Source organism: Mobula hypostoma, chromosome X1, assembly GCF_963921235.1.
Source record: "Mobula hypostoma chromosome X1, sMobHyp1.1, whole genome shotgun sequence".
NCBI classification, from domain to species: Eukaryota; Metazoa; Chordata; class Chondrichthyes; order Myliobatiformes; family Myliobatidae; genus Mobula; species Mobula hypostoma.
The window spans coordinates 31,073,634-31,100,952 of NC_086128.1; the positions used below are offsets into that span (position 1 = coordinate 31,073,634).

Here is a 27,319-nt window from a genome sequence, read left to right on the forward strand (position 1 = left end):
TAATTTGTATGTCTCTATCAGAACCCTTCTCATTCTTCTGAATTTCAGTGAGGGTAGTCCCAGGAGACTCGATCTCCCCTTTAAGGCTAATCCCTACTCATCCCCAGAATCAATCTGGTGAAGGTAGAAGATAGACAGAATGAAGGCAAGTTACCAGGCGTGTGTGGTAGCAGCACTCACTGCTGTAACATTGACCTTTTGGAGGAAGTGCAAAATCAGCGGTAAGGGTTCAGACCCTTGGTCCATTGCAGAAGTCCTCCGGAGCAGAACAGGGCAGCTGCCGCCCAGCCCGGGACAAGATCCCACTGACAGAATAATGCTGGGCCAGCTGAATTCCAGCTGCTGCACAGCGGTCACGGTGGAAGCTTTTCACCAATATACACTCAGTGGCCACTTTTATTAGATACAGCTGTACACCTGCTCATTAATGCAAATATCTACTCAGCCAATCATGTGGCAGCAGCTCAATACATAAAAGCATGCAGACCTGGTAAAGAGGTTCAGTTGTTGTTCAGGCCAAACTTCAGAATGAGGAAGAAGTGACTTTCACGGTGGAATGATTGTTGGTGCCAGATGGGTGGTTTGAGTATTTCAGAAACTGCTGATCACCTATGATTTTCATGCACAACAGTCTCTAGTTTATAGAGAATGGTGCGAAAAACAAAAAACACCCAATGAGCAGCAGTTGCATAAGTGAAAACGCCTTGTTAATGAGAGGGGTCAGAGCAGAATGCCAGACTAGTTCAAGCTGACAAAAAGGTGACGGTAACCCAAATAACCATGCGTTACAACAGTGGTGTGCAGAAGAGCATCTCTGAATGCAAAATATATTGAACCTTGCAGTGGATGGGCTACAACAGCAGAAGACAACAAACATACACCCAGTTGCCTCTTTGTTAGGTACAGGAGGTACTTAATAAAATGGCCACTGAGTTTAGATGATAAAAAGCACACAAAGGCTTGCATTTCCATAGCACCTTTCACAACATTTTAAAGACCTTGAAAGCGAATGAAATACATTTGAATGCTAAACACTCTGGTGGTGGTTGGGAAGGGTTGAAGGGCACAACATTCACATTATTGGTAATTATGGAGCATTTTCAGTGTTTATTTTTTTCATGATTTTCCAGATATGACTTTCATACATGAGGGAAACAAAACGTTCCTGAATCAGCTGGTGAACTTTGAGAAAATGGTGAGTACATCTATTACTGTCCCAGGATAAAACAGCACTGGTACACCCTACTGCCCAAAGGCTTCGTGGCCAGTGTTCGAGTGCATCTACTACCCTATGTACAAATATATTGTAGACTCCCGCTCAGCACCAGTGCCATTACAATTGAATAAAGTCCCAGCACAATATACCACCTAATGTCCAAATGGACAATGTTCTAATACATTACATTACCCAATAGACAATGAGCATTTTACATCATCCAATATGCAAGTTGGCAGTATTCCAGCACATTATACTATCCAATATGCAAATTGACAATATTCGATTAACTTATACTACCCAATGTTACAAATAGACAATATTCTGGTACATTACACTACCCAACGTATGAATGGGCAATATTTTGGTATGTTACACTACCCAATGTACAAATAGAAAATATTCCAGCACACTGCAACAACTAGTCCAATGTCCTCTCCTATCAGATTCATCCTTCTTCAGCCATTTACCTCTTCCACCTATCACATCCCAGCTTCTTACTTCATTCCCTCTCCCACCAACCCACCTTCCCCATCACCTGGTTTCACCCATCATCTGCCAGCTTGTAGTCCTTCCCTTACCCTGCCTCTCACCTTATTTTAGCAGCTTCCCCCTTCCTTTCCAGTCCTAATGAGGGGTCTCGGCCCAAAACGACAATTGTTTATTCTCCTCCTCGTGTGTTCAAGTGAACTGTGTTCTGACAGTGTCGCCCAGTTTCTTAACACAGCAGAAGGAGGCTAAGATTTGAATATTACAACTTAGTCAATTAAGAAAGGCAAAACTATTCAGGCTCCTGAAGCCTTCAAAGAGTAATGGTACCACCACCTGATGGTTTGGATTTTTCAGGCAGTCACAATTCATTTAAGTATTTAGTCGTAAAACTGGACCCCAGAGGCATATTTTGGTCAATAATAGATGAGGCCACTGAATGGCAAAACTCTGAGACAGCTTTCATACTCTTAACATTGAATTAATTTAAGAAAACATTTCTCTTCTACTGCAGACTCTGAGTCACACAATACAGAAAGTTCCCCACGCTGAGTTATTAATCTTAGCTGAGTTATTGGTTCCAGAATGATTGTGGATCTAAGGAAGGAGATAAAATGAGCTATAATTCTTTAAGACTCCAGAGATAACCCTGAAAGACACCGACATCTTAACCAGTAGGATCCCCAGAGTGTTCTGAGTGTGCACATCCATGGTAATCAGTAATATAGAGCATCCTTCTATCTCAACTTCCCTTCACCAGTGGACATGAACACCGGTGTCGGTCTGACTGTATTGATTTTACTAAAGTCTTTTCCTGAGATCTCCTCTCTGGGAATTCACGGTGGAAGCTATTTGTCTGGTCCCCTGCTGACCACAGTGTCTTCACAGATTGGAAGATGATTCAGTCTGACAGGTAAATGGATTGTTCCCTCAACAGATTTGACAAGTGACTTTCAAGAGCTCAAGCAATTCCATTTGCAAGTTCTCAATACTTTTTGGGCACCTGTTACAGAACAAAATGACTTTCTTTAGTCAGGTGTTACTTGTAATTTCTACAAAACTGGATTCTCAGCACTAATGGAGATGAAAGGATGGAGAATTGTCACAGGGTTTCACTCTGATGTACAGAGGGATCTTGTCCTACTCTGAAAGTGCCTATACAAGCAGATAGGATGGTAAAAGAGGGCGAATGATATGCTTGCCTTCATTGGTTGTGACATCAAATGTAAGATAAGGAAGTCACATTGTAGTAGTATAAAATTTTGCCTCAGTTGCACTTGGAGTATTGTGTGCAATTCTGGTTTCCCCATTACAGGAAGGATGTTGACGCTTTGGAAAGGGTACAAAAGGGGTTTGCTGTGTTGCTGTCTAGATTGGATGGTATGAGCTACAAGGAAAGATTGGAAAAACTGGGGTTGTTTCTCCAGAGTGTCAAGAGGCTGGGGGGAGATCTGACAGAAGTTTATCGAATTATGACGGGCATTGATAAGGTAGACAATCGAAATTTTTTCTCCAGTTTAGAAATGTCATATACTAGAGGGCCTGCATTTAAGGTGTGGGGGGGGGGGGTTAATCTCACTTAATGTGTGGGGCACTTTTTTTTTTACGCACAGAATGACAAGTGCCTGGAACAGGATGTCAGGGGTACTTGTAGAAGTGGAAATGACAGTGGTGTTTAAGAGGCTTTTAGATAGGGAATATAGAACCAGAAGAGATTGAGTTTAATTTGGCATTGTGTTGGGTGCAGGCTTTGTGGACTGTTATATAACATAAGGATTTTCCTTGGTTGGGTGTTAATTGTAATTTCCACAAAATCTGAATTCTCAGCAGTAATGGGGGAAGAAGGGAAGAGCAACTGTCACAGGCTTCCACTGTGCTTTGATGTGCTGTATTGTTGCATGTACTATGTGTTCGTTCCAGTAGTTAGAACTTGGAGACCAAGCTGAGGAAGGGAAATGCTCCATTGGAATGACAATGGCACCTCTGCTCAGTAAATCCCCTCACAGGAGTGTCATCAGATAACAGTTGACAAAGTGCAAGACAAATTTAATTTGCAAGGACTACTCACTAATAATGTAATTACTATATTTAAAAAAAGTAATCATGACCTTTGGTATAGAATAATAAATGATTGAGTCCAACCTTGTTGATCTCTCTTTACAGCACATGGTGGCCAGTGCAGTCCGGACCTTGAGGAAGTATCGAAGCAGCCCGCTCAGTAAGTTGATCAGGAAAACTAAAGGGACAGTGGTTTTATGGGAACATTTATCTGTCACCCTCAGTGGGAATAGTGGTTAGTGTAATCGCATTACAACGCCGGCGTCACCGATAAGAGTTTGATTCCCGTCAGTTTGTACGTTATCCCCATGACTGCGTGGGTTTCCTCCCACATTCCAAAGGCCTACGGTTAGGGTTAGTGAGCTGTGGGCCTGCTGTGTTGAAGTCAGAAGTGTGACAACACATGCAGGCTGCCCCCAGCACGGTCCTCATGGATCTCATTTGATGCAAATGACACATGTCACTGTGTGTTTTGTTGTACGCATGACTAATAAAGCTAATCTTTAAAAGGAGGAAGGGCAATATGGTCCCACCATTGAATATTGTGACATGACTGATCAGGATCTCCAATTTCCTTGTAGCTAAGAACCTAATTTTCTCACCACTTTTTATATTTGTGTTCAGATTTATTTATTACTTTTATTATTATAGTTACAATTTATTTTCCAACAATAAAGCCTTTTAACGTAGAGGTCTCCAAACATTCCCAGTCTGAGCTAAACATCTTTCTATCCTGAGATTATGCCTTCCTACACAGGAGAATCTTCCCTGCAATCCCTATCCTGTCAAGCTCCCCAGAAACTTGTTCATAGCACTGCCTAACTGCACAACTCTCATTCTCCCAGTTAGTTAGTGGGTTCTTCTGGGACTTGACCCACGTTAGCTTTGTTGCAAGGAAGAGCAGCCTTTTTGTGATCACTCTTAAGACATTTCAGTGCGATTAAGCAACCTACTCACAAAAAATGCTGGAGGAACTCTGCATTTTGTATGTGTGTTGCTAAAGATTTCCAGCATCTGCAAAATCTTTTGTGTTTATTCTGTGCTATTAAGCCCTTGATTAACAGCCCATTCCTGATTGGCTGAGAGATAATAGTTATCAGTTTTCTTGTCTTGATACAGGGTTTCAGTCAGAAACACTCACAGTTCCTTCCCTCAAACCAATGCTGCTCAACTTGCTGAGTCCAGCATATTGTTGTTGCTCCAGATTCCTGCGTTTGAAGTCTCCTTATATTACCATTTTACTAGCAATAACTTCTGGGTCTAAGTGGTTAGCTGGCTAATTAAGAAAGCATTAAGAATTATCCCGTGAGACTGTAGTGTTCAAGACCAATCTTGTGAGAGGGTAATGGGGAGGATGTGAACTGCTATGAGGTCAAGAAGGAAAACACTCCTACATGTGCCCATGTCCCATCTCCTGCCCGGTACCAGTGGTGAGTTCTCTTCCCTGAATGGTTTAAGCTGGCAGCTTCAGCTGTAAGATCGGGGTTCGACTGCCACCACAGTCTGTAAGGAGTTTGTACATTCTCCCCCTGACCATGTGTGTCTCTTCCAAGTGGTCTGGCTTCCTCCCACATTCCAAAGATGTGGATAGGTTAGTGAGTCGTGTGCATGCTACGTTGGCGCTGGAAGCATGGCGACATTTGCAGGCTGCCCAGCACAATCCTCGCCGACTTGATGCTAACAACACATTTTACTGTGTGTTTCAATATACATGTGATAAATAAATCTACCTATTTAATCCACAGTACTGTGTCTTAGACACATAAATATAGCTAGGGTGCCTAAGACTTTTGCACAGTACTGTAGTAATTTTGTGTTTTGCAGTGTACTGCTGCCATTTCCAACATCCTTTGCTTCCGCCAGATTTATAAACTCGCTCTTCACTCCACAGTACTGTACAAAGGTCTTAGACACCCTAGCTACATATACGTATATACTATGTGCCTAAGACTTTTACACAGTACTGTACCTCATTCATTTATCTAGAGCTGGCTGAGAAGAAATAACCAGATTTTATAGTGGGTACAGTGGGATCTGAATACCCAGAGGGTTCAGCCCTCTATCCGGAGCATAGAATCCATGCTGTTATACTGTATCTGTGCAGAACTGAGTACACTTTCAAGTAAGCTGAGGCTCCCAGTGCTTTCTCAAGTAGGGACTCTGCATTCAAGTAGATCGAGGTGTTATTCCTAGGGACCTGGATAATTTAGATTCTGAAATGCACCACTCGGTGAAAAGCAGAGCCACAAAGGCCTGGCCTGCGTGGCTTTGTCTGTTCAGGACCAGTGTAAAGAGGGAGTGACCTAGAGGGGATCAACGTCATCTTCTGTGCCTGCCCAGCCATTGTCCTGTTCCCCGCTGGAACGTGGATACGAGGCTCAGGCTGCCAGTGTTCCACCCAAAGACCTTCACAATGAGTTGGATTGAACCCAGGACCAGTAGCTGTAGGAGTGAGGCATCCTTCACACCATGGAAACACAGGGGACTGCAGATGCTGAATCCGGAGTGACACACAAAATGCTGGAGGAACTCGGTTGGTCAGGCAGCAGACCTGGAGGAGGATGGACAGTTGTCAGTCACATTTTCTCCATTAAGCTTGATTCAGATTCTGATTCTGAAAGCCATGCTCCCTTCATGCTACGCTAGAGTATCGGCATGGAATTTGCTGTTCAATTCTCTGGGGTGGGACTTGAATCCACAATCCGACTCAAAGTTCAAAGTCAAGCAAGTTTACTATCAAAGTACATATACGTCACCATATACTGCCCTGAGATTTATGTTTTTGCGAGCATTCAGAGGAAAATAAAATAGGAACAATAGAATCAATGAAACAAACTATACATAAACAAAGACTGGCAAACAACTAATGTGCAAATAAATAGATAAATAACACTGACTCAGAGGGGACAGAGAAGCCCTCAGAGTCAGGGGGGAGGGATTCAGAGGAGGCATAGCTATGGTGAACCAAGTCTCTTCTATTGTTGACAGATTTTCCTTCTCTCTCTTCTGCACGCAGACCTCGAGTCCGACTCAGCAGCAAACCACATCCAGATCAAGGCCTACATCCGCCAACTCCACGTGATCGACAATCAGCAGTTACTCTACGACCTCTCATACAGGCTTGAGCCCAAGGACCCGTGACCCTGGGGCCTCTGATCCTGTGCTGCTCCCAGTCTGCAATGCTAGTCGATGGCGTTGGAAGTGTATGTGGCTGTGCCACTGCTGATCTGGACTTACTGTGCATAACCATATAGAACAATCCACTTACCATGATGAAAGACCAACTGGGCCTGAGGTAGACCCATTTCTGACTCATTCATCACATCATACCGGGCCGGCACTACACAGGTGCCTGGTGCTGCTCTAGGGATTGCGTGCACTGATATCATTTATCATACTGCTTTATTGAAGCCACAGGGTAATTCTTATCAAACAAAACAGGATTGAAATAGAATCTGGAGCTGGAGCAGATGGGAGGAGCTGCATATGCATGGGCCTTCCTTGGGAATATTCTCATTTCCATTTTGGATTTGGTTTGATCACTATTTTGAGGTCTTCATTCCTGGATGGTGACTCCCTCTGCTGGCAAGGAGAAGGTGGTGCAAGTTTTAAACCAGTCCCCTGCTTTGTGAGTTAAAATTGACATCATTACTGTTGTGAATCCACTGTGCAGTTTCCCTTCTTTCCCTCGTTCATGTGCTTTTAAATATTTATTCATTTTCCCTCCTCACAATGCTTCCCCGCTGCAGCGGTTGCTTTAGATGGCTGCCTGGTCACCCGCTTTGCGCTCGTTTCACTCACCCGGGCCACTAAGACATGGGTAAGGGGGTCCTGAACATTGATGAGGGAGGCACACACTCGCATCCTTTCCATCCCTCTTGCCTCCTTTGGGAAAAGCTTTAGGTGCAATCCCACACACTGCCAGCAAGCTACCCATTGTCAGGTCATGTCACAGAACAGACATTTGAAGACTAAACTAACACAGCCGTGCTTATCTCTAGTCTTGTATCCATATTTGATTTGACATTGTAATATAGGTTGTAATATATTGATCAATTATTTCTGTTTTTAATTTCAATATTGCATTTAGAAAATAGTTTCTACTTTTTTTTAAATTTTGTACAAAGGATGCTTTCTCTTCAGGTTTATTTTATTTCAGTGAGATGGTTAAGCAGTGTTCATCTGTTATCCTCTGTGTGTTGTCTACATAAATCACTGACAGATTTGACTGAGATAATGCACTAAGGAATGAATAAATTGTCATTTTTTAAACAAATATGTGCCAAGTCATTTTCCAGACACAGGAATGTGAGGCTATAAATTCCTCTCCTTCCACTTCTTATTCTGATCTTCCTCCTGTTTCCGGTGCACGGATGAGAGATTCTTAATGCATCCTAAATCCCTCTCAAATTTGAGCAGACAGAGGCAAGGGAATCCCTCTAGGAAGGGGGGGGGGGGCAAAAGGCAGGTCATTATAGGCCGGCTAGCCTGACTTTAGTGGTTGGGAAGATGTTGGAGTCATGGATTTCAGGGTACTCGGATGCACATGATAAAATAGGCCAAAGTTAGCATGGTTTTCAAACGGAGAAATCTTGCCCGCCAAATCCTTTTGGAATTCTTTGAGACAGGATAGACAAAGGAGTCAGTGGATGTTGTTTATTTGGATTTTCACAAGGCCTTTGACAAGGTCCCACATGCTTAACAAGGTGAGAGCTCATGGTATTGCAGGAAAGATACTAGCAGAGATCGAAGACTGGCTGACCGGCAGGAGGCAGAGTGGGAATAATTAGCCTTTAGTGGTTGACTGCAGGTGACCAGTGGTGTTCCGCAGTGGTTGGTGCTGGGATCGCTTCTTTTCACATTACATGGCGATGATTTGGATGACGGAATTGATGGCTTTGTGGCCAAGTTTGCAGATGATACAAAGATAGGTGGAGGGGCAGGTAGTGTTGAGGAAGCAGGGAATCTGCAGAAGAACTTGGACAGATTGGGAGAATGGACAAAGAAGTGGCAGATGGAATGCAGTGTAGGAAAGTGTAAGGTTATGCAGAGAACCAGAGGGCACAGCCTCAGAATAGAAGGACATCCTTTTGGAAAAGGGATGAGAAATTTCTTTAGCCAGAGGGTAGTGAATCTTGGACAGTGAATATCCAAGCTGTGGAGGCCAAGTCATTGGGTATATTCAAAGTGCAGGTTGATGGGTTCTTGATTGGTAAGGGTGTCAAAGGTTATGGGGAAAAGGCAGAAGAATGAGATTAATAAGGAAAATAAATCAGCCATGATGGAATGGCCTAATTTTGCACCTTTGTCTTATGGCATATACAAAAGCAAATGTGATTAGGCAGTGATCTGCACAGACAAATGGACATTTTAATGGTCACACCCTTTAATAATAATAATGCACAATTAAGATTGTTAAACAGCTCTATTGGTCTAAATATAGAAACATAAGAGGCTACTTGGAAATGTGTTCATTAGACAATCATTAAAACCAAAAATTCAAGGTCAACAAGCAAGAGTTATGTATTGGCATTGGAAGGATGAAATATAAATGGTATACAAACACTGAAAATATTTTACAACAACAGTTAATTTAGTAATAATAGGATAAAAGTTACAGTCATGTTCTGTAAATTAATTGGTAATGATGAAAAAAAAGTCAGCAAATCAGGATTATATAATTGAAATTCAAACAAACTGAATCAGAAATTTTGGTGGACTTGTCTGTCTCCTTTTTATTCTTTTAATGTTTGGGACATTTCTCATCATTGGAGAAGGACTTAAAATAGATTTTAATACAGGAGTTCATGATGGTATGTTACCTTTGGTAAAATAGTACTGATGAGAGACACACAGATAATTAAAGGCAATTTGGAAAAACACAAAGGTCGTCGCTGAGCTCCTGTGAGAATAAGTACAAGATTTGGGTATTGGGTCCATTTTGATTCTGCTTCTCAATGGCTGCTTAGAGCATTTAGATAGCACAAGGCAATAGACAGTTCATAGAGACTCAGCTCCCTCTTCTTCTCGACCCTGTCTCTCTCCAGATGAAGTCCAATTTCACTCAGCATCTCTGCAGTTGTTCCAAACGCATCCTCTGCGAAATTTTCGGTCCCTATTTTTAGTATCTGGTCAACTTGGCTGTTATCATTAAGAATGGTGGTGACCTTCAGAAATGCAACAAGATACAACAATAAGTTGGATTTACATAGCATCTTTAACAATGAAGCACAGTAAGGTGGTTTAGCAAAACATTGTCAAGTAAAATTTGAGAACAAGCCAAATGAGGACAAGTGCCATCATGGATGAACTTAAGGTTGAAGGAAAGGAGGAGTTTAGGAGGGGAATTACAGTTCTTTGGACCTTGGGAACCTAAGGTTTGAGCACCAGTGAGGGAGTGATTAAAGTAGGGATGCAGAAATGCTGGAGGTTTGTGGCACTTCAGATTCTGCTTTATTTATCACATGTACATTAAAACATGGAGTGAAATGCATTAACAACCAACACACCCAAGGAAGTGCTGGGGGCAGCCTGCAAGTGTCACCACACATCCTAGCGCAACGTAGCATGTCTGCAATGCTCGGCAGGACACAAGAAAATGGAACTCAACAAGCAACAGTAAAACAAGCCACTCTCCTCACTCCTACCCTCCCTTCCACTCACACATGTGGACAATCCTTCAACTCCGTGAAAGGTCTCTGTGTCTCCAGGCTTTGGCCCATCACTCTAACCTTGCAGATGTTCTAGCAATGAGGAAAAGCAAGATCAAAGGGGAAAATAGGAAAACAACTTAACTACTAAAACTACTTTCCAAAAATACAACACATAAGAATTTTCCGGATCGATTGTCATTTTCCATTCCTCAGCCTGCTTTCCCTAGCTGATCAAGATCCCATTGTAACTTCTGGTAACCTCACAACGTTTGGTAACTTGTGTGACATCAGCTGCCGTCTTACCAGGGTGAATTGCTGGGACAGAATCTGCATCTTCAAACTTTTCACCAGCAGCTGCAACGTTGCTGGTGACAGATCTGAAATGAGAAAAATAGTTAGCACCTACTCTAGTGTCGGGAGCGGATCCCACGCATCCAGAGATGTATACAAAATCTCTCGTCCATGTGTGGGAATGGGAAGTGCTGGATGAGTGAGGAATTACGTTGCCAGAGGTGCCTCCTTTCAAATGAAGCACTAAGCACATTTGGACGGTTAAATATCAACTATATTGGTGCATAATTGTAGTCACAAGTTGTTTTCCCCTCAGTGAACTCTTAATACCAATTCAGCAGTTCTGCTTTTATTTTTGAACCTGATTTATCATGGTACAATTTGAGGTCACGATCTGTGGGAGATCAGTCTGGGCCTCTGGTCTCAGAACATACTCATGACAGCACCATATGCAACTCCCGTACTCTCTTTGATAAAGACTCTGGTACATACAGGGACAGTTCACTCGCTGGAAGGTTGATCTACACAGAAGGATGGGGTTTGACTCCCTACCTTCCAAAGCTGCTAAGAGAAAGGAGACGGCCTTAACAAGCTGGTCTTTGGCTGCATTCTTCAACTGCTCCTCACTCCAGATTGACAGGAGATTTTCTCCAATTTCCCTTCTACCTTCCTCCAGTTTGTTCAGTTCTGAGAGGTTATAGTCCATTCCAGCACAAGCATCGGAGAACTGGGAATTGAAAGAGGGACAGTGAGGAAACGTGATTAACACCACAAAGTTTTGTTAATTAAACAGTGTATGTATACTGAGAAAGATTATCCCAAGGCGACTCACAGAAGACAAGCCCCTTTCCTCCCTCCCTCCCACACACGTATGCAGACAGCCTGGCTGAAGAGTTAAATTTATTGGGTGGTAAAGAGGATCAGGACTGGGACTGATGGGGAACTGCCGAGCTCAGTTCCCAGATAACGCAAGAGTCATGAATCAGTGAAGGGGCAAAAGGAGTGACAAATTAGTCCCATTCAGGGAAAGCTCGTTTGGGCCAAATGAGGGATCTAAATTCCGTGATGAATTGGAAAGAGAAACTTCAGTTCTGTGTTTGACTCCATTGGGTGTGGAGTGACCACTGCCTATCCATTAAATTCTCCATCATATGTTTACTCTGAACTGCCTGTGTTTTGAAAGGAGGAGTTTCACTTCTATGTTTAATAATCAGCTTGACTCCATAGAGACAGTGGTTGTGCTTTGAACTCAACTGAGTCAGGAAGGGAATGGAGAGACATCACCCAGCACTAATTACTACATTTAGAAATTACATGTGGGAAGATGTTCATGAAAGACACAGCTAATTCACTTGGTGTTCTAGACTGACATCGAAATTCACCTACCGCTGAGAGGTTATATCAATTGCTGGTGTGCAGATGGGAAGGTCCCAACAGATTCATCAGATACCCTATATTCCAAAGGATGGACATCTTAGTGTCTCCATGCCTCTGGCACCACCACAGCATGCCCACAACATACTAACCATAACCCGTTTATCTTTGGAGTGCAGGAGGAAACCAGAATGCCCAGACAAAACACACGTGGTCATGGGGAGAAGGTACAAATTCCTGACAGACAGCACTAGGAATTAAACCCAGACTGCTGGCACCTCAAAGCGTTACGCTAACTGCGACCCTACCATGCCTCTCGAAAGCAGTTGTGATTTGCATTTCACAGCCTTTACGTATCCCAAGGTTGATAGTCACTCTCTGAAACTGTTTTCATTAATCTACTAAACAACTTCTCCGTAAACACCAGATTCACCAGGGAACTCTCGTCTCCCTCTGTGCTGTCTACCCACCTCCCCAACACTGCAGATTGAAACTACTTTGTTTTCTCACTTTCCATTTTCTGATAGAGGGTCATTCATCTGAGACGTTAACTCTGGTTCTCTTTCCAGAGAAACTACCTGACCCGTTGAGCATTTCCGAGGTTCTCCGCACTAAGAGATTCTGTAGATGCTGGGAATCCAGTGTAACACACAAAACGCTGAAGGAACCCAGCAGGTCAAGCAGCATCTATGGAAAGGAATAAAGAGCTGACGTTAACGTCGACCCTTTAATCCTTTCCATAGATGCTGCCTGACATGCTGAGTTCCTCCAGCATTTTGTTTGTGCGAATCCAAGATTCTCTGTTTTTTATTTTCAGTTTCCAGCACTGGCAGTTTTTGATTTCCTGTTACAGCTGAGTTCAGCTCACATTTAAAAGCCTCACTTCTGTTCTTCTCTGGGTTTCTTCATGACCAGTGAAAAATCAACACCTTATCAGAGGGATATTGCAAAGAAACCCAATCCTGTCTACACACAAGTTCTCTACTCATAGATTCTCCACATGAAGCAACCTGACAGTGACTGGATGTATTTCCTAATATCCTCCCTATTCCTGTGTCTCTTGGGACAAATAAACCATTAATGAAAACCAGGAAAGGGATCAAATCTAATGTCAATCTTTGGTGACTTTCCCCTGATAGGTGAAACAAAAACCTTCTCTTACCACGTCACTCAGAATAGAAAGCAGTTCGGAGTCTTCAATAATTTGACACACGAGGTCCAGGAGATGTTGCTTCAATCCATCATCAAGACATTGAAGTTCACCGCAAATTCCAAACCCTTCTATTCCACCAACTGGAAGAAATACATTATAATCAAAACTGGCAGATTAAATGTGTGTGGAGAACCTATGCTCACTTGGTGTGGACATTTCTTTAAACACCCTGGTAGTTGTGTTGACTGCTTTGACATCCACGAGATTCAAATGGACAATTTTCAAAAAAAAAGTAGTCATGTTCTGCAAGACAAACAACTGAATATCTGTCCTCAGGAGCAGAAAGAGAGATGCAACTGGGCACATACACACATTTTTCAGTGGTGTGTGAGAGCTCAGTAATAGAAGCTTTATTTCTCTGTGGAGTTAAGAAGTAAAATTGTTGTTTCACCCTTCCCCAATGCTTTATGCAAATCCCATCCTCGAATAAAACTATTGCCAGGATTACAGAAAATATATATTACCTTTTGTCTCATGAAGAGATTAAGGAGAGACTTTGGATAAGCAAATGAGAGTTAGACTGAACAGATAAAGTAGTTTTGCTGACATAAGAAACAATGGGGGAGCAAGACATCCTGCTTTCCCTGTGTAAGAATACGCCAGAGAACTTCTGTGCTGCCCATGTTCACTGGCCAGATTTCCATCTGCACTACATCCCAAATATTTGTGTGTAGTAGGTGAATTTTTCACTGCAAATCTCCTCCAGTGTGCCTGATTGAATGCTAGAATCTGTGTCAAGTTGATTGATTGCAGGGAGAATGGGATTAATGTAGGATTACTGTAGGTTGGCGGTCTGTGTGCTCAGTTGGCTGAAGGGCCTGATTCTCTGCTGTATTTCATTTGACTTGACAACTCTAGTTCTGTTTCTATCAGAAACACGGCCTATCCTTTAAATAATCTCTATCTGACTCCACCGGAGACTGTACCTTCTGTGCTGTCCACGCTCATCCAAGACTCTGTCTGGCTCTGCTTCTTTGGGTTTGATAGACCTGAGAAGAAAAGAAAAACGCAGAGTTATAGAAAAATGCAAACCATTCAAGTGCTGCAGGCAACAAGCCTATAACTTGCTATCATCCTGTGTTTACTCAATGGAGTTAAATGAAGGTCAAACGTATCATTTAGTCATGAACTGTTCCAGATAATGGAGATAGGAGAGAAAATTAAACCTGTGAACCTTGACTGAGGTGAAATGGAACCTTGCTGAGCCTGTAAGCTCTATGGTCAATCTTTGCCTATTGAGGGTAACTGATTAAGTTTAGAGCAAAAGTAGGGACTCTGGAATAGATCCTGGACTGTTCTGGCTGGAAAAAAGGTTATCCCAGTATTCCTGAAAAGCTTCCAATGTGAATGCACGGCTCCAGTACACTCCTGTTGTATACACAAAATACTCTGCAGATGCTGGAGTCAAAGCAACACTCACAACATGCTGGAGGAACTCAGCAGGTCAGGCATCATCCATGGAAAAGATCGGTCGACGTTTCAGGCTGGAACCCTTCGTCAGGACTGTAGGGGGAAGGAGCAGAGGCCCTATAAAGAAGGTGGGGGGAGGGTGGGAAGGAGAAGGCTGGTAGGTTTCAGGTGAAAAACCAGTAAGGGGAAAGATAAAGGGGTGGGGAAGGGAGGCAGGGAGGGGATAGGCAGGAAAGGTGAAGAAGGAATAGGGGAAAGCACAATGGGTAGTAGCAGGAGGCGGAACCAAGAGGGAGGTGCATCACCCACATCTCCTCCATTTCCCGCACTTCGGCCCTCACCCCATCCTCCCACCACCACAACAGGGACAGAGTTCTCCTTGTCCTCACCTACCACCCCACCAGCCTCTGGATCCAGCACATTATCCTCCGCAACCTCCGCCACCTTCAACAGGACCCCACCACTAAACACATCTTTCCCTCTCCACCCCTCTCCGCTTTCCACAGGGATCGGTCCCTCCACGACTCCCTTATCCACACATCCATCCTCACAGATCTCCCACTCAGAACTTATCCCTGTAAGCGTAAGTGCTACACCTGTCCCTACACCTCATCTCTTGCCACCATTCAGGGCCCCAAACAGTCCTTCCAGGTGAGGCAACACTTCACTTGTGAGTCTGCTGGGGTCATCTATTGCATCCGGTGCTCCCGGTGCGGCCTCCTTTACATCGGTGAAACCCGACGCAGATTGGGGGACCGCTTCGTCGAGCACCTCCACTCCATCTGCCACAACAGACAGGATCTCCCGGTTGCCACCCTCTTCAACTCTGCTTCCCACTCCCATTCAGATATGTCCATACATGGCCTCCTCTACTGCCATGATGAGGCCAAACTCAGGTTGGAAGAGCAACACCTCATATACCGTCTAGATAGTCTCCAGCCTCTTGGTATGAACATAGAATTCTCCAACTTCCGGTAATTCCCTCCCCCTCCCTTCCCCCATCCCAATGTCACACTGCCCCCTCCTCCAGCTGCCGATCACCTCCCTCATGGTTCCGCCTCCTTCTACTATCCATTGTGTTTTCCCCTATTCTTTCTTCACCTTTCCTGCCTATCACCTCCCTGCTTCCCTCCCCCACCTCTTTATCTTTCTCCTTACTGGCCTGGAATCTACCAGCCTTCTCCTTCCCACCCTCCCCCCACCTTCTTTATAGGGCCTCTGCCCCTTCCCTCTACAGTCCTGATGAAGGGTTCCAGCCCGAAACGTCGACTCATCGTTTCCACGGATGCTGCCTGACCTGCTGAGTTCCTCCAGTGTGTTGTGAGTGTTGCTTCACTCCTGTTGTATACAGTCTAGATTCACATCAACAAGTGGCCGCCTGGCTATTTCCCATATCATATTCCCTTTCCACATGGAAGGAGACTATTCAACCTCTCAAGTTTATTCTAGCTCACAGATCAATCCCATAACACAACATGTCTCTTTTCATCCTTGTTCTCTAACATCTCTTCCTGCATTTCTGACATCTTTCAACTTTGACCACACAATGGTCAATGCTGCTTTTACCTTGTTCTAGAGGAACTGCTGACAGTTTTATTGTGTTAAATTCCCACAGATCACACCATCTCCCATATTATTATTCCTGCTCTTTCTTTATTTTTCTCCTCCCCTGTTGGAGGGGTCTTTTAAAACTTAGGCTTGATTTGGTTCAATAACTTATTCTTTACTGCCTCATCCTTGAGTGTCTTAGTAAATTACTTTAAGCTCTGGCAACTTAGCTGCAAAATTAGTGATTAAATACACACATCACTGCTTAATAAAAAGGAAATGTGAAGACTTCTTTATTTGCTATTCTGTTAACTACTGCACATTTACAAACCAGTATTCTTAAATGGGAAATGCCAGGTTCTGAAAGCAGATCCAATAATAATGACAATTCTTAGTGTGGTGAGAGGGGAAGCAAATCAAAAGACCTCATCAGCTGGAGGCTCTGGCATTGATCTGCCAGCTCCACGGCCACCCTGAAGGGAAGGACTGATACAGGGTTACCGAGGTGGCCCTTAGACAGGAACGTGTCAGTATAGGGATAAAGGCAAAACGTTTCAGTTCTAAAATCACTTACATAGCGTGCCATCTTTAGTAACAGTGAGGTCCCATACTTTGAAGGCAAGGACTGAACCCTTAGGAATGCACTGTACGCTTTCTGTCGCAAGGCGATATTCTGCACCTGCCTAAAAAAGGATGTTGCCATTAGATATAAAGTACTCTTGAGACACAGAACAGGGGCGCACATTCCAAAACTAATGAGGCACAAATTGGTGATTGGCACAACTGTTTTGAACCACATTTTTACAATCTCTTCTGTAATCAACTTATTTCAGTGATCTATTTTCAGCGCCATCTCCTAGATCAAGTTCAATATGGTCAAAGCAGAATTTTCTGGCATTTCCTCTGCTGGGGGTTTTAATCTGGTTTGTCACCTCTCCAAGGAAATTGTGTGGTGTCAAGGGAGATGGTCAGAATCCAAACTTTCATCAAACCCCACTGCTGCTCGCACCTCCTTATTTATACATGTTTCAATGTGCACCTATGACTCTTTGAAATGCATTATTTGTATTAACGACCAACCCGAGCTAACAATGTGCTAGGGGCAGACTGCAAGTGTCGCCATGCATTCCAGTATCAATAGAGCTTACCCACAATGCCGAACTGAGCAACGCAGAACACAAGAAAGCAACAACTGCAAAAAAAGCCACTTTCCTCCCTCCCAATCATCTACACCTCTGACCCTCAAACCATCCAACTGTAGAATTCAACTGCCAGCCCCAACCAGAATACTTTCCCCTCCTCCATCCACAGCTGCTAAATTTTACAGAATTTTTATAGAATTCAGACTTCTGCCTACCTGCCTCCTCCCCTCACTCTTCCATTCAGGTTCTCCTTAAAACCTAACTTTTATAGAGTTGTACAACACAGAACCAGGCCCTTCAGCACATAAATGACATCACAAAGAAGGCACCACAGAGTCTCTACATTCTTAGATGTTTGTGCAGATTCGACGTGTCATCTAAAACTTTGACAAACTTCTATAAATGCACAGTGGAGACTGGTTGCACCATGGCCTGGCATGGAATGGAAATAGAAAGGTGGTGGACACAGCCTCGTCCATCACAGGCCAAGCCCTCCCCAACATATTGGACGTCTGCAAGGAGTGCTGCCACAGGAGAGCAGTATCCATCTTCAAGGACGATACTCTCTTATCGCTGCAGCCATCAGGAAGGAGATACAGGAGCCTTCGGTCACACTCCACTGGGTTCAGGAACAGTTATTACCCTCCAACCTCAGGATCCTGAACCAGTGTGGATAACTTCACTCACTGCAACACCGAACTAATTCCACAACCTATGGACTCACTTCCAAGGGCTCTATAACTCGTGTTCTCAGTATTATTTATATATATTTGTTTATTCATTTGTCTGTTTATTTGTTTTTATTTGCACAGTTTGTCTGCTTTTTGCACATCGGTTGTTTGGCAGTGACTGTGTGTAGTTCTCCATTGATTCTATTGTATTTCTCCGTTCCACTGTGAATGCCTGCAAGAAAATGAATCTCAAGATAGTATATGGTGGCATATATGTATTTTGATAATAAATTTACTTTGAACTTTGATCTGTTCGATACGGACCAAGATGCCCCATCCAAGCTCATCCCATTTGCCAGTGTTTGGCTCATTACTTTCTAAACCTGGCCAATTCATGTACCTGTCCAACTGTCTTATAAAAGTCATTATTGTACCTGCTTCAGCCACTTTCTCTGACAGCTTATTCCATATTAAGGCTTCCAAAACTGAAAACACTACTCCAAATGTGGCCTCACTAACATCTTGCACATTGGTACCATCTTTGATCAAACTTTTGGACTCATCCTATATTTCTCAATGTCATTGCATTCTAAATTTTATTCAATGCACTCCCACAAAATGCATTCATTACAAGTATTCCAATAATAAAGTTGTGCAAAATAGGTTGTGTGAACTGGATTATTGCTTCAAATCTATAAGCATTTTTGAAAATAAAAACATAAGATCATATAGGGCAGAATTAGGCCATTCAGCCCATCAAGTCTGTTCTACAACTCCATTACGGATGATTTTCACTCTCAACCCCATTCTCCCCATAATGTTGACACTCTTAATAATCGCGAACTTATTAAACTCCACTTCAAATTTCCCCAGTGACTTGGCTTCCGCAGCTGTCCATGGCAATGAATTCCACAGATTCACCACCCTCTCGCTAAAGTGATTCCTCCTCATCTCTGTTCCAAAGGGTGGCTCTCTATTCTGGGGCTGTGCTCTCTGGTCCTAGGCTTCCCCATTACAGGAAACATCCTCTCCACACCCAGTCCATCTAGGCCTTTCAATATTCAATAGGTTTCAATAAGCTCCCCCCTCATTCTTGTAAATTCCAGTGAGTACAGGCCTAGAGCCACCAAACATTCCTGATATATTAACTCTTTCATTCGTAGGATAATTCTCACGAACCTCCTCTGGACCCTCTCCAATGCCAGTACATCTTTTCTTAGATACGGGGCCCAAATGTGCTCACAATAATACAAGTGTGGCCTGACTCATACCTTATAGCGTCTCAACTTTGCGAACTGATTTTACCTGTTAAACTATGTTGCAAAAACCTCACAACAAACTTTTAAAGAAATAAACCAGCGTTACCCTCCTACCGGGACAATGTCGAAGAGAGTCATGTTAAGTCCTAATTGTTTTTTGTTAGCTTTCTTCAGTGTGAGGGGCTGTTCACAAATTAATGTTTCAGTAACCACGCAGAGATGTCCTGAATAATTCTTTTTGACGAACTCCCAAGAACGTCCGAGTTTTCTGGAAAAAAAAGGAATTATGTACATGTACGGTAGCGTAGCAGTTAGCATGATACTACTACAGTGCGGGATGTCCTGGAGTTCAATTCTGGCACCATTCTGTAAGGAGTCTCTGTACGTACACTCCATAGAATGTGTGAGTTTCCCCACAGGGCTCCGGTTTCCTCCTACAGTCCAAAGACGTACCGGGTAGGATAATTGGTCATTGTAAATTGTCTTGTGATTAGGCTAGGGCTTAATCATGGCTGTGGGGTTGCTCTGAAGGCCAAAAGGGCCTACTCTGTGCTGTATTCCTAAATAAACAAGTGCAGACACATAACAATAAACTGATTGAGGAACTCAGCAGGTCAGGCAGCATCTGTGGAGGGAAATGGTGGGTGAAGAGTTTTGGTTTGAAACATTCTCCATCCGTTTGTCAATTACTATAAACAAGCACGAATTCTCAACTTTCTAATCTAATAATGTGCTAGAAATCCTGTTACCAAGTACCGTGCAATGAAAATTCACCACTTCACTTTCTTCTTCATCTGAAGGGCATTAATTATAAGTATTCCAACAATGAAATTGTGCGAACAGGATAATTGTTTCACATTGAAAAACATTTTCTAAAATTGGGATGACACAGTGATGTATCTGTTAGAGTAACACTATTACAGGACCAGCAACCAAGGTTCGATTCCTGCCGGTGCTTGTAAGGAGTTTGTATGTGCTCCGGGTACTTTGGTTTCCTCCCACATTGAGGTCCGGGTTAGAAGGTTAATTGGTCATATGGGCGCCATTGTGAGGTGTGGGCTCATTGGAACAGATGCCTGTAAATCCACACATACATAAATAACCAAAAGTGACCAGGTCAGGTATATACTTGTAACTGTACTTTACCGTGTTTCCAGGCTTTGCACTAGTTCTGGCACATCGACATAAACTTGCTTTATTCCCTTCAGCACAATGGTTTCACACATTTTGCTTGCAATATGTGGATAGTTATTGACCACTACACATCCTTTCGTGTCTAATGACTTCGAAAACTGGAAGGACAAATCATTTTGCTGAGCTGCATAGAAATAAAGGAACCATCCGTTAGCACAAAACACAGAATAGGAGTTCCCATCTTTGACTCATTCAATATTTCTCCGCAAAAGTGCAGCCCTATGCAGCAGCTGAGAGGATTAGGAGGTTCAGTCCAATCTTTCACATAGCGCAAATGTTACAGGTATCAATAAAAGTAGTTCAACATATATTCCAGACTCTGCACATCAGGATCAAATAGAACAATCCCTGATTAAAGTTGAATCTTTGGGAGAGAAGTAAGCTATTCCACACATAATGAATAAACCAATCACATCATGGGTCTTCAAACCAGAGACGAAAGCTCTGGGACACACAATGCCAGGATGGAGTTAATTAGTCAATTTTTTTTAATGTCCCGTTATGCTGCTGGTGTTTAGGGCAGCAATGAACGTCCACCATCTCTGCCTGTTCATACCATCGCACGCAGATGTAGAAGGATTCTTCATTGCTGTTTCCGTAACAACTTTTTTGACCGGTCAGGGTTGTTAGCCCTGAGCTGAACCCCAAAACCTGGAGGACCAGTGGACCACTCTTAGTCTGTCCTCTACCCTTTGACCTGCTTGGCATGGGTGACCCTACCAAGAGCCAAAGCGCAAGGTCCTGACTCCAGCCAACATAGCTCTCCAGGTCATTGAGGCACACAAGCCTCCAAACCCTATGACAAGTCTGTGGTCCTCTTGAGGGTAATTAGTCATACATTCATAGAATATGGAAACAGGCCCTTCAGTCCAACAGATATATTCTGACCCTGGAGCCCACATTGGCACCTAGTCTCAATGTCTTAGCTGGTGGTTCAATGATGATTCAAGCTGCCAAAGGGAGGCAAATGAGCACACATTTGCTGTTGGTTCCGTCCATGACCCATCTCGTATTTAGGAAGATCTAGCACAGATGTGATGTTAAAGATTTACCAATAAAGATAAAGCATCTTTCTTGACCTTGGGCAACCTCCACCATACTTTGCCGCTAATGAATATAATGAAAGAAAGGAAGGTTAGTTTTATTTGCCACACGTACATCGAAACATACAGCGAGATGCATTTTTTTTGCGTCAACGACCAACACAGACTGGGGATGTGCTGGAGGCGGCCTGCAAGCATTGGTATGTCCCATGCTCCTGGCACCGACGCAGCCTACTAACCCTAACCCGTACATCTTTACAATGTGGGAAGAAACTGGAGCACCTGGAGGAACCCCACACTGTCACGGGAAGAACGTACAAACTCCTCACAGACAGCGACAGGAATTGAACTCCGACCTTCTGATTGCCGGTGCTGTAAAGCATAATGTTAACTGCTACGTTACATCCTATACAATACGTGGACACTGAACTAGTGTTCAGATCTGTGCACAGGAGGTTTCCCAAACAGTAAAAAAAGTTGATCCAATGCTTTGGATCTGATGTAAAAACATGCAACAATCATAAAATATTAATATATTTTGGCAGTGCTACAAAAGAGAAAATCCTGGACAGATTTATAAACCAGGACAAGAGCTTTAGCTGTGAGCCACTGCAACTTAGAGACAGCAGATTGGCCAAGAGGACTAATGCTGATATTACACTGGGTGCTGTGTGTGCATGTGAATGGATGGCTCAGGGATAGAACTTTGCAGTCAATGAGTTTACACTTAACAAGAGGAAACCCACCTGTGGGTAAGCTGTCATCGTCAATCAGAATCTGCTTCAGATTGAACTCAGTGCAATTGTACTTTGCCTTTCTCCAGAAGGGGCCTCCTGTTCTCCTGCAGACCAGGCACAGAGGTTTAAACTTCTCCGAGTCGTATACACTGGTCATTGGGATCAGATCTCCTCCAGAATCAACCTGGTTTATAAGTTGCTGTACCGCTTTTTTAAACATCCTTCAATGAGAGAAAAATATATGCATTCAATAAACACAAAGAAGCCTGCAGATGCTGGAAATCCAAATCAACACACACAAAATGCTGGAGGAACTCAGCAGGTCAGACAGCATCCATGGAAATGAATAAATAGTTGACATTTCTGGCTGAGGTCCTTCTTCAGGACTGAGAAGGAAGGGAGAAAATTCCAGAATAAAAAGGTGGGGGGAGGGGAAGGAGGCTAGCTAGAAGGTGATAGGTGAAGTCAGGTGGGTGGGAAAGGTGAAGGGATGGAGAAGAAGGAACCTGATAGGAGAGGAGAGTGGACCATAGGAGAAAGGGATGGAGGAGGGGACCCGGGAGGAATAAATAGGCAGGTGAGAACTGGAAGGAGAAATCGATATCCATGCCATGAGGTTGAAGGTTACCTAGACGTTGCTCCTCCATCCTGAAGGTGACCTCATCGTGGCACAAGAGGAGGCCATGGACCGACCTGTCCAAACAGGAATGGGAGTCAGAATTTAAACATTTGGCCACGGGAATTTCAGCTTGTGCGGATGGTGCAGAGGTGTGTGACGAAACATTCCTCCAGTTTATGACAGGCCTCACCAATGTAGAGGAGGTTACATCAGGAGCACCGGACACAATAGATGACCTCAACAGATTCGCAGGTGAAGTGTTGCCTCACCTGGAAGGACTGTTTGGTGCCCTGAATGGAGGTGAGAGAGGAGGTGAATGGGCAGGTGTAGCACTTAGGCCACTTGCAGGGTTAAGTGCCAGAGGGACAAATGACCAAGGGAAACATGGAGTGAACGATCCCTGTGAAAAGTGGAGTGTGGGGGAAAGGTAGAGATATGTTTAGTAGTTGGATCCCTTTGGAGATGGTGGAAGTTGCAGAGGATAATGTGTTGGATGTGGAGTCTGATGGGGTGTAACAAAGGGAACTCCATCACTATTAAGGTGATGGGAAGATGGTGTGAGCGCAAATGTTTGGAAAATGGTGGTGGAGATGTGGGTGAGGGCAGCATCAATAGTGGAGGGAGGGAAACCCTGTTCTTTGAAGAAGGAGGACATCTCTGATATCCTGAAACAAAAAGCACCATCCTGAGAGCAGACGTGGTGGAGGTGAAGGAACGGAGAAAAGGGAATAGCATTTTTACAGGAGACAGTGTGGGAAGAGGTATAGTCAGATAACAGTGGGAATCAACAGGTTTATAAAAGATGGCGGTTCACAGTTTGTCTCCAGAGATGGAGACAGAGAGATTGAGAAAGGAGAGGTGTCAGAAATGGACCGTCAATTTAAGGGGAAGGTGGAAGTTGGATGCAAAGTTAATAAAATTAACGAGCTCAGCGTGGGTGTACGAAGCAGTGCCAATGCAGTTGTCAATGTGGTGGAGGAAGAGTTGAGAGTACTACCAGAGAAGGCTTCGAACGTGGACTGTACAACAGAGCCAGTGAAGAGGCAGATATCGCTGGGGCCCTTGAGAGTGCCCATGGCTACCCCCGTTTGGAAAGAGTGGGAGGAACCAAAGGAAAAATTGTTGAGGGTGAGGACCAGTTCTGCCAGACAGAGGTGGGTGGTGGTGGAGGGGGAATGGTTGGTTCTTTTGTCAAGAAAGAAGCAGAGAGCTTTAAGGTCTTCTTGAAGTGTATAGAGACTGCACATCCATGGTGAAGATGAGACGGTCAGGGACAGGGAATTGAAAGTTACTCAGGAGATCAAGAGCATGAGAAGTGTTGCAGATGTAGGTGGGGAAGGATTGAACCACGGGGGATAGAACGGAACTGAGATATGAGAACACGTGTTCAGTGGGGCAGGAGCAGACAGAGACCATAGGCCTACCCGAACAGTCCAGTTTGTGGATCTTGTGTAGGAGATAGAAGCGAGCAGTGCGGGATAAGGGAACTATGAGTTTGGTGGCAGTGGATGGGTGTTCTCCAGAGTAGATGAGGTCAGTGATGGTGTCAGAGACAATTTTCTGATGGTCTGGAGAGGGGTCCTCTTCAAGGAGTGGGTATGAGGAGGTGGCTCCTGGCCTCAGCAAGGTAGAGGTCAGTGTGCCAGACTACAACAGCTCCCCTCTTATTTGTGTGTTTGATGGTAAGGTCTCTCTTTCTCTCCCCTCCTACTCTACTGCACCCTCCTCTACCCCTCCTTTTCATCTTCCTCTCTCACTCTCTCTTTCACTCATTCAGACACTGTATTATGCCGTTTGCAGATATGTAAATTGGCCACTTGAGTGTGTAATCAATCAACTGTTGCAGACTTCATTGTTCCTCTCCAACTTAAACTTGACATGTTCTGAATTTCCCAGTGCTGTCTAGAGTTCACTTCATCTAGTATTCACCTACTCTATAACATGCCAAACACACACACATACCATAAAGCCATAAGGCATACAGGTATGAGCAGAATTAAGCTATACTATCTCTCTCAACCCATTCTCCCACCTTCTCCCCACAACCTTTGACGCCCTCACTAAATCAAGAACCTATCAATCTCCAGTTTAAATATACTCTCTCTCTCACACACACATACACACAGAGAAAAAAAGAGTTTTGCAGTAATGGTTGTACATACTCTTGCATACACTCTCTTCCAAATTGCCAAGATGCACAGTCCTTAAGTTGCTCCTTTCCTGGCTATTGCTATGTAGCCAAGGTGTCAAGTAAAGAGTTATTTCTGTACCTCCCTTAGTCACAGGACTCTGCAGAGAGTGGTGCGGACAGCCCAGCACATCTGCAGTTGTGAACTTCCCACTATTCAGGACACTTACAGAGACAGGTGAATAAAAAGGGCCTGAAGGATCATTGGGGAACCGAGTCACCCCAATCACAATCTATTCCAGCTGCTACCATCTGGGAAACGGTACCGCAGCATAAAAGCCAGGACTAACAGGCTCCGGGACAGCTTCTTCCACCAGACCGTCAGACTGATTAACTCACACTGATACAATTGTATTTCTATGCTATATTGACTGTCCTGTTGTAATACTCTTTATTACAAATTACTATAAATTGCACATTACGCATTTAGACAGAGACGTAATGTAAAGATTTTTACTCCTCATGTATATGAAGAATGTAAGAAATAAAGTCAATTGGATTCAATTTATTTCATATGCCTTGAAATTTGTTAACTTTGCAGCAGGATAATACAGTAATGATAATATAAAAAAAACCTGTGCCACTAGGCAAAGCGAGTGTTTCATGTGAATTACAGTATATTAGTTAAATTAAGTAGTGCACAGTTTGTGGTTTTCCAGTTAGGAAATAATTAACAAACTTACAATTAGTCCTTAATTTTTAAAAAAAGTATATTATTTAAAGGCACTGTGATGTTATATCTGAACTGTTACAGCTGAGCATTCAATGTATGCTTAAATACTACCATGTTATGCCTTTTTCTTTGCACTATTTCTTTATTTTTGTAACTTAAATTCAAAGACAAAATCCCTTGATTGATGAGTCCTGGGTTAGTCAGAGGCCCAATTTCTGCAAGTTTGCGAGTCTAGGGCAAGGGCTGGAAATTAGACATCAGATGTCTGGGAGTCTGGGAGTCTGGGGGCAAGGACTGGCTGCCTGTCCTGGAGTTGGAAGCCCATCTGTGTGTGTGTGTGTGTGTGTGTGTGTGTGTGTGTGTGTGTGTGTGTGTGAGAGAGGGTTGGTGGGTCAAGAGTGGGAAAAGGGCTTGTTTTCCTGTTGTCTTGTTTTGTTCTGTTACTGTTGCTGTTGTTCTGCTGACCAATGTGGGCATGCTACGTTGGCGCCAGACGGTGAGGTGACACTTGCCCAGCACATCTTTAATGAAAACAGTGCATTTCACTGTATGTTTCAATATACACATCATAAATAAATCTGAATCTGAATCTATTGTAACGTTATGTCTTTGCACTTGTCCTGTTGCTAAGTCAGTGCAAATCAAAATGATTTTAATTCTGATAAATAAAAGGAATATACATTTAAACAAAGCTGAACGATAAACCACTGAACTCCACTTACCTTTCTACTGAGATCAATGATCCAACAAAAGCAGAGTCCCTCCAGTGACCAATCTCAACACCCTCTGTTATGGTACAAGCAGAAAGACTTTATTGAGTGAACTGTGCACTCTAGGTCCCACTCCCTCCCCAAACAACGTGAATGATAAGATATACGTTTGTACTTAGCCACCTGCAGTTAAGGATATATATATTGCCAAATAAGGGACAAATTCCAGTCCTGGTCCTCCAGATCACATTTCTCATTTGGAACTTTCAACGTTTGTTTTTGCTGTTCACCCACAACCAATATGTTCTGAACTTTGTCCTGCTGCTTCCCATTATCTCTGCTGACACAAACTCTTATGGGCAGACCACCCAATTTTTTATTTAATCTGTTCATGCATCTTCCATTGCGTGCAGTAGTTCCTTACTTTGGCAGGGGAAAGCTGAGGGTCCAAATAAAAGATATACCCAGTTTCTCAGATAAGTACACTATGGAGCGACTGCTGGTCTTAGTGTTGAGTTCAATGATGAGTCAAGGAGTCGGATCTACTATCACCAGTATGTGCTGTTATTCCTTTCAGATTAGAAAATAAAAATACCAAGTAAATTTCTTTCAAATTTCAAAGTAAATTTGTTATCAAAGTACATATATGAAAAAGAAGGCAAACTGTGCAAATGCAAATAAATAAATAATACTGAGATCATGAGTTGTAGAGTCATTGAATGTGAGTCCATAGGTTGTGTTCAGTGATCAGTTCAGTGTTGAGGTGAGTGAAGTTGTCCATGCTGGTTCAAAAGCCTATGGCTGAAGGGTAATAACTGTTCCTGAACCTGG

At 43.4% G+C, this 27,319-nt stretch overlaps 2 protein-coding genes across 4 annotated transcripts in view; one reads left to right on the top strand and one right to left on the bottom strand.

Annotated features, from left to right (window-relative positions):
- Positions 1-7,994, top strand: part of rapgefl1 (Rap guanine nucleotide exchange factor (GEF)-like 1) — a 131,155-nt gene extending 123,161 nt beyond the window's left edge. For all 3 annotated transcript variants that reach the window (XM_063037976.1, XM_063037977.1, XM_063037975.1), the window contains 3 exons: positions 1,131-1,195; positions 3,869-3,923; positions 6,780-7,994. In XM_063037976.1, the coding sequence (XP_062894046.1) occupies positions 1,131-1,195; positions 3,869-3,923; positions 6,780-6,904 (245 nt within the window). In that variant the 3' untranslated portion in view covers positions 6,905-7,994. The remainder of the gene's footprint in view (positions 1-1,130; positions 1,196-3,868; positions 3,924-6,779) is intronic.
- Positions 7,995-9,717: 1,723 nt separating this feature from the next.
- LOC134340507 (gasdermin-A-like) lies at positions 9,718-26,629 on the bottom strand. Its single transcript, XM_063037821.1, has 10 exons — positions 26,501-26,629; positions 22,308-22,519; positions 20,471-20,642; positions 19,445-19,592; positions 16,827-16,935; positions 14,221-14,283; positions 13,244-13,374; positions 11,260-11,434; positions 10,720-10,793; positions 9,718-9,930 (listed from the first exon to the last, which is right to left on the bottom strand). Exons 2-10 carry the CDS (start codon positions 22,516-22,518, stop codon positions 9,718-9,720), a joined length of 1,296 nt encoding a protein of 431 aa, XP_062893891.1. The 5' UTR covers position 22,519; positions 26,501-26,629.
- Positions 26,630-27,319: the final 690 nt, after the last annotated feature.